The sequence below is a fragment of the Mus pahari genome, chromosome 2, assembly GCF_900095145.1.
Source record: "Mus pahari chromosome 2, PAHARI_EIJ_v1.1, whole genome shotgun sequence".
NCBI lineage: Eukaryota > Metazoa > Chordata > Mammalia > Rodentia > Muridae > Mus > Mus pahari.
Genome location: NC_034591.1, coordinates 34600065 through 34613847, shown reverse-complemented (window position 1 = coordinate 34613847; position 13783 = coordinate 34600065). Strand labels below are relative to the sequence as shown.

General features: G+C 39.0%; 1 protein-coding gene across 1 annotated transcript in view; it reads left to right on the top strand.

Moving 5' to 3' along the window:
• Positions 1-935: 935 nt before the first annotated feature.
• Bmt2 (base methyltransferase of 25S rRNA 2 homolog) overlaps positions 936-13783 on the top strand; it is a 52715-nt gene continuing 39867 nt past the window's right edge. Inside the window, exon 1 of the mRNA XM_021191306.2 lies at positions 936-1227. Within this exon, the coding sequence (XP_021046965.1) occupies positions 1074-1227 (154 nt within the window). The 5' untranslated portion in view covers positions 936-1073. The remainder of the gene's footprint in view (positions 1228-13783) is intronic.

Here is a 13783-nt window from a genome sequence, read left to right as displayed (position 1 = left end):
GAATGCAGTCTCTTTGGAGAACAGGCTTCCATCTTTCTTAAACAAGTGGGAAATCATAGCCCCTTAATAGTTTTGCACACAAATGAAAGGAGTTGGAAAAGGGGAGCCATTTACTGAATTCTGCATGGACTAGTGGACTAACTGTCCAAAATAATATGAGAGACCACCTGAGCAGACTTTTCTGTGGGTTCTGAAATGACCTACAATCAACGCAGATTTTCCAGTAACCCATTCTTATGGTCATTACAGAAGTTCTACAGGAAGACAATATGGCCTTTCGGTGATTATAACTTGTCCCACATCTCCTATTATTATTATTTTTTAGTAGCTTTCTTTCCAATTCTTTGTCTTTCGTGTAGCAGCAGTATGCCAGGCATTAACCTGGGTGAGCTAAGAGAATTATGTCAGGGTTTGGTAGTTTGACCTCTCCTTGACCCCAATGAAGGCTTGCAAGCTTGGACTCCTTGAAATGTAAAACCCTGTGCAGCAGCCAAGTCTTCAAAGGGTATTTAGTTGAAGGGAATCTGCAGGGGTGCAACAGGGTGCAGCGGGAACTCAGGTGGACGACCGCGTCCTGCGGCAGCATCCCATCCAAACTCCCAGCGACCTGGGGAGTTGGGAGACGTGCCAAAGCTGGACCATACAATGAAGCTCAAACTAGGCAAATAACTCTGGGGCGCAAGCGCACCCCAGACCACAGGCCTCCTCCCTCCCCTAGGCAGCCCCGGCTCCTCCGCACAGCATCCGGGGCGTGGCCTGGCGAGGAGCCCAGTGCTTTCTCCGCCTCCTTCAGCTGCTCCTTCCCAAACAACCCGACGCTCCGCCGCTGCCCTCTGCCCATTGGTCCGCGTCCCTTTCCATTTCCACCCAGCCCTCCGCAGTTCACCAATCACCTTGCGGTCTTGGGGAAGACACCGCCCCCGAGGCCTTAGCTGTGGCTCCTCGGCCTCCTCCGGCTGCTGCCTCTGCTGCTGCCTCCTCCTTCCCCACCTCCTCCGTCCGGGGAGAGACCGCGGGGCCCGAGGGGCGGCGGCGGCGGCGGCAGCGGCGGCGGCAGCGGCGGAGGCAGCGCTATGGAGCCGGGGCCCGGTGGCCGAGGCGCAGCGCGCGGACAGCGGCCCCCGAGCGCCGCGCAGCCCCGGGAGCAGGAGCGGAAGCTGGAGCAGGAGAAGCTGTCCGGGGTGGTGAAGAGCGTCCACCGGCGGCTCCGCAAGAAGTACCGCGAAGGTAAACAGGCAGCGGGGGAGGGGAGGCGCGTCCCCCGGCTGGGTCAGCTCTTTTCCAGCCCCACAGGCCACCATTGACCCACACGGGGGCCGCACGTCTGCCCAGGCCGCGATCGGCCGCCGGCCTCCTGCCGTCGACTCCCCGGAGCCCTAATGGGCAGTCGCCACCCTCCTAGGCCCTGTCCCCAGCGGTGGGCTGGGACCACTGTCACCGAGCCGACGCTCGGAGGGAGGGAGGGGCTTTCAGGTAAGACCCGAAGCGGGGTGGGGGTGGGGGTGACTCCGCCGGGAGACCCGCAGGAGCGAAGCTGCCCCCTCGCTCTTCTGCGCTGGACCAGCCTGTTGTTCAGCCCGCTTGGCAACAGCCCCTCTTCCTCTTGGCTCCCTGGCAAGGCCGTGCCGAGGCCTCCCCTGCCTGGGCATCGAGGGCTGCGAAGTCAGCAGGCCCGGCGGAGGATCTCAAGGTGCTCCGCCCGCCGGGTTTCACTGGGGAGAGGGTGGCAGGTAGCTCCCCTCCACCACCACCGCACGCAGCTCCATCTTCAAGTTTGAGGAGGCAATCCGGGAAGAGATCTGGGGCAGGTTCTTAGGAGACTGACTGTGCAGGGTTGAAGAGTCTCTAAGCCCAGAGACGCTGAGAGATGCGGATGCCATCGAAGCTGGCCAGAGGTGCAGCCCCTTCTTCCATGGGGGCAGCTTTCCGTCTGGCGCATGTGCGGGAACAGTGTCTAGAGTTGGATTTTATGAGTTATCCTGGCGTTTTGTAAATGGGGGCTCTCAAACAAAGCAACTTTCTAAGATTCGGAAGGTGAAACTTTGCATGATTCTTCATATGTTCAGAAAAAGATTCTCATAAAGTGCTCAAATGGGCTACATTCAGCAGATTTTTCTTTAGCTTAATTGCGAAATGAAAACTCAGCAGCATTCTACTGTCAGTCTTTTAACTAGTTAATAATTTAGGTTAAAAGAGAAATTATGACAGTGAAGGAACAAAGACTTGTGAGATCATGTCACTTTTCAGTTACGCACACTTTTCAATTACTCTGAAAGTTCAGTCAAGTCTATCTTCCTTTGAGTGTCGTTGATGCATTTTATTCTTAACTCTATTCAAAGTTCTTTCCATGACAACTTAGCCCTGGCTTTTAATAGAGGCCATTTGATATCCCCAAAGATGGCTAATAGCTATTGTTTGATAGGTACTAATAGAAGAACCTTGGCAAGCATATTAAGGTATTGAATTTTTTTTATTGAAAATACTTTAATTCCCAACCGCAATTCAATAAAATGAGTGGTTGCCATAGCAACAGTTGCATCATTCTTGATAGTCACAAAATGCACTTACATAATGGCATTCTCTTGGTTTTTATGTTGTTTGAAGAAATGAAGAAGTAAGTGGACCCACTTTTCTTCAATTTATCATTCCATTTAGTACAAATTTACTTCACATCTTTTAAAAGAAAATGACTAGTATGTAATTATGTTTCTATTCTTAACCTTTCTGTAATAATTTCATTGTTATTCATTATTCATTTATTCATAAACGAATAGGTTCCACTTAACACACTGCTAATGTGTCATTATCTCTTGAAGCTGCTGTTTATGCATGCTTCGTCTCACATGTTTAAACATGTCCTTAAGCCCAAATTCTAACTAGGGGAACACTTGGCTCATAATGAGGATTGATACTTAGAAATTACCAGAATGGAAAGCAGTTCAGTAGTTCAGAAACAAATGATCTGATGTGACTTGGGCAGGCGGAGATGTCCTGATAGTCTAAGCATTTGAATGAAGCAATTCTTTTGACATTTTAATGCCCTGAATTCCATCAATGATTTAGATGTTTTATTTTGAAGGCATAGTATTGTACCGATGGTCTTCAGTCATAAATGCATTCTATAAGTTCATAACAGTTTTCTTACTAGGTAATGCAGTAACTCACTTAAAATCTTGGAATGTAAGACTATAAGAAGCCATAATTTTCACTAATGGTTCTCAAACATGGCTGATCTTAAATTCTCTGCATTTTTATCTCAGATCTACGGTCTTCTGTATCTTCACTGGGAACAGGAAATGTATTAGCCAGATTTAGTGCATATTCCAAAGTTAATGTAATGATAGTTTAGTGGACCCAGTCCTAAAAAGACCAAAGTAACTTTCATGAAGCTGAAGTACTTGATCATTAGTGCATACTATTTTATGGGAAATAGAGTGTCCATCTCATCTCTCATCCTAATATTGTTGACATAAATGTTAGAATATAAAAGAAAGTGAAGATAAGGAAGAAACACTAAAAGTTGAGTAAGGAAAAGGATATAAATTGTATGGGCTGTCTATGGGAGTGGAACAATAGGATGTATAGTTTTTTCAGGTATGTACTCGTAATGAATAGACTGGGGTAGAATGAAAAGGGAAACAGCAATTACTGAAAAGTAAAAATACAAGTAAAGTAAAGGTAAAGAATATAGGGTAGAGTAAAGTCTTCCCTGTCTACGTCTCTGACAGTGGATTGGAAATGCAATAGAAAGAAAAATGAAAACGGGACCTTCCTGCTGTGGTGGGCTTTTTCCTCCACTGCTCTGATCTGTCCAACTGTAAGTGTCACCAGTAATGAGCAGGCTTGGTTGGGGAAAGGGAACTGTGTTACAGAGGTGAGTAGGTGTATTTAGTGCACCTACTAAAAACACTGCTTTTTTCACACTGCTCCATTTTACTGCCTGCCCTCTATCACCACTCCAGGTCTTAGGCCAATTTGTATTAGTGAATCGAGAATCAGCAAAAGTGGTCAGTGTTTGAGATAGTACTGTCGATCTGAATAAGTTACTAAAAGGAAATGTGAGGACAGTTCCTAGAATTGGTGATTGATCCATTGTAGATAAGAGACTTACAGATTGAGTTTAGATGAAAGTATGCTTGCCCTAACAGGTGTTTAATATCTTTGCTATACAGAATTTTGAAATTAGACTTCTACAGCAACTTAAACTATTTTAATTTGATTGGAAGGTGTATAGACAGTTTATTTCTAAGAAGTAGCTAGCTTAATTTTGCTTTCCAAACAAGGACTTTGTTGATTAGTCCGACTACTTGATCAGAGTATCTAAGAACTAAACTGGAGCCATGTAGATTTTCAGTTTTCTTTTTCCTTTTCCTTTCTTTGTAGTTTTGGGGAGTGTGTGTGTGTGTGTGTGTGTGTGAGATATGTTTGTGACTGTACAGGTGCATATATGTACATATACCTGTGATGGCTAGAGGTCAGTATCAGTATCTTCATCAGTTGTTTCTGTTTTATTTTTTGAGACAGAGGTTTCTCTCTGAACCCAGAGCTCACTAATTAGGCTAGGCAGGCTGGCCTGAGCTTGGTGGGATCATCGTTGGATGATTCTGTGCCTGGTCTTTTATATGGTGTTAGGCATCGGAGCACAGGTCCTCTAGCACAGGTCCTCTAGCTTGTGATGGAGCAGTCTCTCCAGCTCTCACATCATTTGTAGCAAATACTTGCGATGAGAAAATTGTGGGGGGAATGGTAACTTTAAATTAGAGATAATTTAAAGCCAAAACCAAAACAGCCTTAAAATTAGTAGAATTAACTTATAATGTTGATATTTTGCATGAAGTACAATATTTGAATTGTTTTAAAAATTAGGATCATGAACCATTTTAACTTAAACTTTTCTTTCAGTATTTTCTCCACAGCTGTGTTAATAAATTGACCTCCAATACAATTTGAACCTGTTCTTTTTGTTTACTTTATTTTCAAGTGAGTTTTCATAGTTTTCTTTTCATGTTTTCTCCTAATTAATACTCATGATACATACTCAGAAAAGTGTGTATGTATGCACACATGCATATGAGAATCTTTGTTCGCTAAAATATGTAGACTCTCCATCAAAAGTCTAGTTAACTTAGCCCTAGAAATTTTTTGCAGGGAGGAAATGAAAGGATAATTTGATTTAACATCAGTAACACTATATAATGGTTATCACTAGCAGGAGCACAGATGCTGTTGATTGAGTGAAGAGCACACAGTAGCTGTACAGTGCATGTTACCTATTTGATTTTATCATTGTGTGTCTGTTGTACCTCTGCAAGGAAGGGGAATATAGTTCAAAAGATAAATACCAAAGTATAAATGTAAGTTCTTTGGCATTTAACAGGCGAAAAGCAAAAAAATCAAACAAAAACCCAAATGTTGTGGTTTTGGCCTTTGGTCCATTTTAAGTGTTATCTTTGGATAACACTGTAGGATATAACTGTCTATGACACTCCAAAACTCAAAACTCCATAAGTTTACAGTAGACAAAATGTCAACACTGAAGTGGAAGCACAATAGTTTATAATAGGAAGTAGTCTAGTGGGTAGTGGAGGTGAGTTAGGTGGCTCTGGACGCTCATCTGATTTAGAGTTGATAAAGACATAATAAATAGTCATGATGGTGAAACAACAACAGAAAAGGATATTTTGAAGGGTAGAATAAGAAGTTTTCATAAAACAAAAGAGGAAAAGACAATGATAATTTAAGATTCTTTGACTGGGAAAGTGTAGGCAGCCATTAAGCCTCCAGCTTAGAAATGCATTATATATGGTTTAGTCAGAGTGTTGCGAGGACACAGCAGACAGGCAGATTGGAGTAGAGTAGGGATAGGGACAGTGCTTGAGTATGGATGTGTTCGTTGGAAGTAGAAGATTGGAAGCCCTCTTTATGGAGGACAATATAGAACACAGCAAACACACTGCCAAGAGGACTGACTATGATGTGCTCAGTGGTGCCAAGCCAGCAGTAGGTGAGGGTGAAAGGAGAGTGTGAAGCTGGCCCAGAACACAGGGAGCAGCCCCAGAAGTTGAGTTTCCTCAGTGCTAGGCTGTAACCCTGCACAACCATTTATTTATGCTTTATTTACAATAAAAGTACTCAAAGTGACAACCTAAACTCTTCAAGAAAAGAGACAATTAGGATTATTACATTCTTTAAGAAACTGGTTGTGATTCTCAACATTGCCCTAAGTGCAGTGTTTTTGCGTATATCCTCTTTGTAGCTTCCTGTATCTAATGTGATGCTTCTTCCCTTTTTTTCTTTTTAAAGAATTATTTATTCATTTTATGTAAGTAAGTATACTGTAGCTGTCTTCAGACACACCAGAAGAGGGCGTCAGGTCCCATTACAGATGGTTGTGAGCCACCATGTGGTTGCTGGGAATTGAATTCAGAACCCCTGGAAGAGCAGTCAGTGTTCTTACCCGCTGAGCTTCTCCCCAGCCCTAATGCCATGTTTCTTGTGCATTAGTGATCATCACTATTGTGCTCTTTAAAATGCTGATTCTTAGGCCCCCAGAAAGCAATTCCATACGTTGGATATTAGAACCTGTTTAACTGTTTCTTGTCTGTTTCTGATGCAAGCAACTGTTTTACCACTTTGTGGGGTGGGACACTGAACTAAGATTATTTTGTTATAAAACTAGACAGTTTGATGTACAAGAATGAACCCATGTCAGGAACTCTGATTGTGTTTTAAACTCAATTCTTGTCTACCGGTGCAATGCTTCATTTCTAGGATGAATCATAGTATGTAGGAGGGAAGTGACAGCTGACAAAGCTAAGTGAATTAGTGATGTTTCTACCCTTAGTATGTTGGCTACATCACTATGTAAAGAGTTATTTACTTTTGCAGACAATATTTATAACAGACTTTATATTTCCCCTTTAATAGATTTAGTGCATAAATAATTTCAAATATTAGCTTGTCTCTTTCTTACTTTTTAAAAGCCCTTTGGTTGCTTCTTGGTATTTCTGGGGTAAAAATAATCACACCTATATTAATATATCAATACAGGTAAATGTTCCACACAGCCTTTGTCACATTCATCTCTTATAGCATTTATATTAATTTAGAACAACCCATTGTTTGAAAATACCTTTTCTGTCATAGAATAAAAACTGTTTATCACTTATAACAAAATAACTTAAAATCATACTGTGCTCTTGAAAGAATAATCTCACATTAAAGACTTTAATCACTGACAATGGCATTAAGAAATTCCTGTTTTATTATAAGTCATCGTTGGAGCTCCCATTTTTATTATGGTATGAAATGAATTTTATTCTTCCTCTTACTTGTTATTCCGCTCTGCTTACTCATTGATTCCTTTAAATGACTCAGTCCAATTTTTTTTTTACCCGAGACTGGGTTTCTCGGCCAGTGAATCAATTTCCAGATTTGAGCCAGTTTGCAGATCCAGAACCCCTTGAATGAAGGGGTGGCCAGGTTCCCCTGAGGAAGGATCTTGATAAGACACCTTAAAGTTTAGCTGTTACCCTTTCTCCAGTTCTTCAACTTTATTCATGTCCATCTCAGGAGCAGCTTAGAATAAATTAACCCATAGGAACAACAACAATATCAACCAACCAGACCTCCCAGAGCTCCCAGGGACTAAACCATCAACCAAAGAGTACACATGGGGGGAACCCATGGCTCCAGCTGCATATGTAGTGGAGGATGGCCTTATCTGGCATCAATGGGAGGAGAGGCCCTTGGTCCTGTGAATGTTTGATGCCCTAGCTTAGGTCAGGTGAGGCAGGGGTGTGTAGGTGGGTGGGGGAGCACCCTCATAGAAGCAAAGGGAGGGGATAGGGGGTTTGTAGAGGGGAAACAGGGAAGGGGGATAACATTTGAAATGTAAACAAATAAAATAACCAATAAAAAAAAGAATACATTGTTACTCTTATACCTGTAAAAATTTATCTGAGCATTGCTGGTTCCTACTTGTGTAGTAATTCCCGACTTATACAGGCTAACTTCTGGAAAGCTTTTCATAAGTCTTCTTATTTGCAAGTTTGATAGTACACCAACCAATTGATTTTTGTATTCATATACATGTACATAACATAAATTATTTTTCACAAACGAGAAACAAGTAACGAGGTCCTGACTTTCTTACACTGTCTCCCTTATAGGACGTAGTCAAAGACTTTTATAATTTGGATGAAGTTTATTTCTTTCTTTTTTAAAAATAAAAGATTATTTATTTATTTCAGGTGCATCAGTATACTGTAGTTGTCTTTAGACACACCAGAAGAGGGCATCAGATCCCATTACAGATGGTTGTGAGCCACCATGTGGTTGCTGGGAATCGAACTCAAGACCTCTGGAAGGGCAGACAGCATTCTAAACTTCTGAGCCATCTCTCCAGCCCCCTGAATGAAGTTTCTTAATCATAAATGTTTCTTACAAAAGCTGCTTCATAAAGATACAGTAGAGTAAAATTGTACCTGTAGATATTAGGGTTAATTCGTGTATCATTTTGTTCCTTAAGTTTAACTAAACTCCACCTTTCCCCACGCTTCATGATGTTCTATATTGTTTCAGTAGTTTGGCTCTACAACCTTCCTATGATAGGCTCCTGGTTTTGAGCTGTGAATATACAGTGGATTTATTTGTAAAGTGTTAGGGTAAATGTCCAGTTCATACTCTAGATTCATTAAATGAAATGTGCATTGAGAATTGGCCAACAGAGATGAGAACAGCTACCAAAAAAGTAACAGATAATGCAGTTACAGAGATGAAATGACAGCTCCTGACTGACAAAGCCCTATTTGTTTGTGGTCAGCATAGTCCCTGGAGTTTGTCTGGCACAAGCTTTTTTTCATGTTCATGAGTGTTCCTAACTGAAAACTCATCAAATAATGAAGTGTAATATGGCGATTGGAATATAATTTTTACCCATTAAGTCATCGGTTTCATTTCTTCATGTTCTAAGCAATAGCATTTAAAAGTCTCTGAACTTGACTTTGGAAATGTGATCTTCTAGAAATAATGCACCTATGGCCATACCTGGCAGTATGCCTAAGTCACAGTCACTCTGAATTCCTAAAAGGTGAAGATTTTTGTAAGTATTAGGTTCCTCAAGTGTTTGTTTTTTGAGAATTTGGCCTGGACGTTAAGGAACTATATTCCTAAGCATTTGTTATGTTCATTGTACATCAGTTTTAAGTTTAAATTTACTGAAGTGTATGTAGTTTATACACAGTAGGCTCCTTCCATTTAATATACAAAAAACCTCCATGAATGTTAAAAGTTGTATGTACTTATAAAATCACTGTCATAAAATGAAAAACATTTACATTACTCCCAGAATTTCCTTTTCTCTCTCTCTCTACTCACTGCTCCATTTAGGTTCTGTAGTTATCTTTCGGAGTTTTATGTACTTAGGATAATAGAGGATCATTTAAAAATCAGTAATATATTATCAATTACAGGCTAAGCTGCCAAGAGTTATTTTTTGATATGTAAATGAGAAATAAGCCCCCTGATACGTTATATAATCCCAACTTGTCAGCAGCACTAAATGCATACATATGAGCAGCACTAAACAGATTCAACAGTGTGTGTATGTGTGTGTGTATCTCACAGACATTTATTTATTATATATAAAATAATTAAAGAAGAGGTCTTGGTAAGAAATTGATTATATAAGTTTTAGGTATATACCTTGCTATTTTGATGAAAATATACCTTATATAATGATTCCTCAGTCCATGTGACATCTACCACGTAATAGTAATTCGGTTGTGTATGACCATAAAAAAATTTACTTTACTAATGTATACATTCTAAATAGTTACCGTACTGTACATTAACTCTCAAAAGCTTATTCTTTCATAACTGAGTTTTTACCATTTGATCAATGTCTGTATCTTCATCTTTTACTCCTTCTTCCTGAAACCTCTGATGAGCATACACTACTTTGTATTTCTTTAAGCCCCCTGTCTCACTCAGATTCCACATATAAATGATCTGTGATATATATGTATGTGTGTGTATGTGTGTGTGTGTGTGTGTGTGTCTTTCTGTGATTGTCTATTTCATGTAGTGTAATGACCTAGTGTTTCTGTGATTGTGTATTTCATGTAGCAGGATTTCCCTTTTTAAGTTGAATAATGCTTCATTATATTTGTATGTCCCATAATTCTTTAGTGTGTTACCCACTGATAAACACGTAGGGTTTTTTCTGTATCTTGTGATTAACATCACAGTGATCATGAGATTACAAAATCTCTTTTACATATGGGTTTTGTTTCTCATATATACAGAGAGGGAGAGAGGAAGGGGGTGGATGCTTTGGGATGTTTCGAAGAAACTTCATGGCTGAACTGTACTCTCAGCACAGAGTACACAGGCTCCCTTTTCTCCACATGTAGTAGTTGCTTCTTTTTTATGTTAGCCATTACATTGTAGTTTTAATTAGCATTTATTTAATTACTAGTGATGATGACCATTGTTGCACGTGCCTGATAATCCTTTTCTAGTTAGGAAAAAAATGCAGTTCACCCACTTTTTAAAAGATTGGTATAATTTTGGTATGTTATGAGTCTATATATTTTATATTAATTCCTTACCATTTGTGATTTATAAATATAGTCATAAATTTGTCATAGTTTTACTCATTAAATTTCAGATTTTTGCTTTATGTCTATACTTTTTAAGAATGAAAATGAAGATAGTTATTGAGAAGATTATAATTTCTGATTAGATGATTTCAGAAAGCAATAATGCAGATTCACTTTCCTCACCTATAAGAACTTATAATTTATTGGTTTTACTCAGAGTATTTTCTTAAGTGTAAAGATTTTCTTAAAAATACTTGTGAACAACTACCAAAAACTCAGTAGTTGGGACTCCTATTCCACCTGCAGTACGTTTATTTTGTTTGTTTGTTTGTTTTTGTTTTTTGAGACAGGGTTTCCCTGTATAGCCCTGACTGTCCTGGAACTCACTTTGTAGACCAGGCTGGCCTCAAACTCAGGAATCCGCCTGCCTCTGCCTCCCAAGTGCTGGGATTAAAGGTGTGCGCCACCATGCCCTGCTCAAGACAAAAACGTTTTAATCATCTTGAGAATGTTAAGATGCACATAAAAGGCTTGGATTCAGCATTCTAGCCCTGTTAAAAGTTTGTTTAGAACTGTGTCAGTTTTGAAACACTCAGACTAGTTGATTCCCTGTTGATGATGGCCTGTAGACTGAATTCTAGTTGAGCAGCTGGTTGTTTGTAATTTTATAACTGATGTTTACTGGTTTGTAATATAGAAAACACTTAAATATTTTGCCTCTCTCAACTGGGCACCACAGTGAATTTCTGGAACTTATGTAATTTATAAATCAAACTTATTGTTTCTTCTTCCCTTTATGCTTTTGGGGTGGGGACCACAACTGTTTTTAATAGGTAACATTTGGGGGTAAATGACAAGCACTCACAGCAGGCAGATGCATGGTTATTGGGTGATCATTATGAGATAATCAAATGAAAGGCAGATAAACCCTCTCAAAAATATGATTTCATATATATGTTTCAAAGAAAATAAATGTACTATGTCAGATAGTGGGAGAACAGTTAATTTGTAAAAGAAAGATAGTATCAAGTACATAGTGCACTGTAGCTTAGAACATCAGAGAATTAGTTCATGAGAGAATTGTCAGGGTAAAAGTGGACAATTCAATAACTTATTTAACTGTAGTTGATTTTTTACAAAGACAGTTGCAAGGTAATAGCAAATTAATACTAAAATAATTAAAAATACAGCAGTGTTTTAACATTAGATATACTCTTCTTTTTTAGTTGTCATTATTTTTGAAAATAGGCCGTCAGGCTTTTCTGTTCTTTAGTTGAAACAAATGTTTTGCATGTAAAGATGAGTATACTCGAAAACTGTTATTATCTTGCTGTAGGACACATATTCAGAATAATTGGCTCATCGATTTTTGTATTGAACTTAATTTGGAATGTTGTCATTACTCATGTTTAAAACTGTAAATTAGGGTTTATTTTTTGTTGTTTCTTAATGGGTATTTAGAAATTATAAAGAAAATACAAAAGTAGAAGTAGAAGACATGGTATTGTGAACTTTGTTCTAGAATTTTGGAGTATAAATCATATGATTATTTCAAGTTGATTTTAAAACTGTAGCTAAACAAGTTATTATTTATTTCTCCAAGTTTATTCTTTTTGTTTAATCATGAACTGTATGTGTATATATATGTGTGTGTGCAATGATGCTTTCTAAAAGTAATTTTTTATTTACTTGTATTTGGAAAGGTAGTTGTATATTTGTTGGATATGTTATGCTTTGACTCTCTCTAAAGCACAAGTTTTCCTAGAATGCCTTTAAGAAATGAATTTAAAAAGGGAGTTATTAGGGGTGTGGCTTGATGGTACAGGGCTGGTCTAATTATACAGAGTCCTAGGCTTACTCTCAGAATCTACATTAAATTGAGCATGTTGTCACATTCTCATAATCCTAACACTGATATTAGAGGCAGGAAGATGAGAAATTCAGTTCATGCAAATTCCAAGAGAGTCTCAGATACATGAGAGAGCATTTCAGTCCTCATCAGAGAAGCTTCTTTCTGCAGTGCATGGTGATTAATAAAGAGACCTACAACTGATCAGTGTGCAAAGAATGAGAGACTCTGGAGTCCAGGAAGATCCAAGACCAGAGGTAGTGGATATCTGCAGTGAAACAGTTTCCACAGACACAACACAATGCTGTCACAGACATGTATTCACTGTAGCTTGGATTGTATGCACGAGACCTGCACAATACAAGCCAACTCCTGTTCCAGCATGGATGGAGCTATTGACATCAGTGGCTGCAGAGGGAGGGAGAATCCAGTTTCTTACGGGATGCCTGAGAGGCTGCCCATGTTCCTGTAGATGATCCTATATCAATGAACACACATCCTAAGTAGGCATGAAGTTGAGAGAGGAAAGTAGAGGAGGTGGGAGTGAGTGGGATATAAAGTGAGTAAGTTTAATAAATAAATAAATAAATAATAAAATAAAAATATATTAGGTTCAAGTCTGATTTGTTACAGCCTCACTAGCATTTTATTTGTTTCTTTTGTACTCTGTTTTACTTCCTGTTTAACTTTACTATTTCATGTAGCATCTAACATTTCCCCCACCCCAGGACTGGAGATGGCTCAGTAATTAAGAGAAGTTGCTGCTCTTCAGAGAATCCACACTTGGCTCTTGGCTCTTATGTAAGGTGTCTCACAACTGCCTATAAATTCCAGTTCATTTGATCTAACACCTCCTTCTTTTGGCCTTGACAGCCACCTGCATACACACACACACACACACACACACACACACACACAAGAAAACATTTTTTCAAAGAAATCATTTTCAGTAAATATGATATAAGAATAAAAAAATAAAATTTCATTGTTTATTCTCATTTATAGAGTTAACTTTACTATGCTGATCAATCACATATTAGCTTTCAGTCTCAGCACACATTGAGACTGTAAACCTGACTGCTAATGAAAATATTACAATATTAAGTTGTTTGTAATTGATGTCAATCAAATACAAATTCAAATGAATCCTTTAAAATGTTAGATAAGTAGATAATGAACCTCAAAACTACAGGAAAAGGACTATTTAAAGACAGTTTTGTTTAATGTGAAGTATATAGAAACCTTTTTTTTTCTCAATTTTTTTATTATTATTATTTTCTTTATTTACATTTCAAATGCTATCCCGAAGGTTCCCTATACCCCCCCCCCC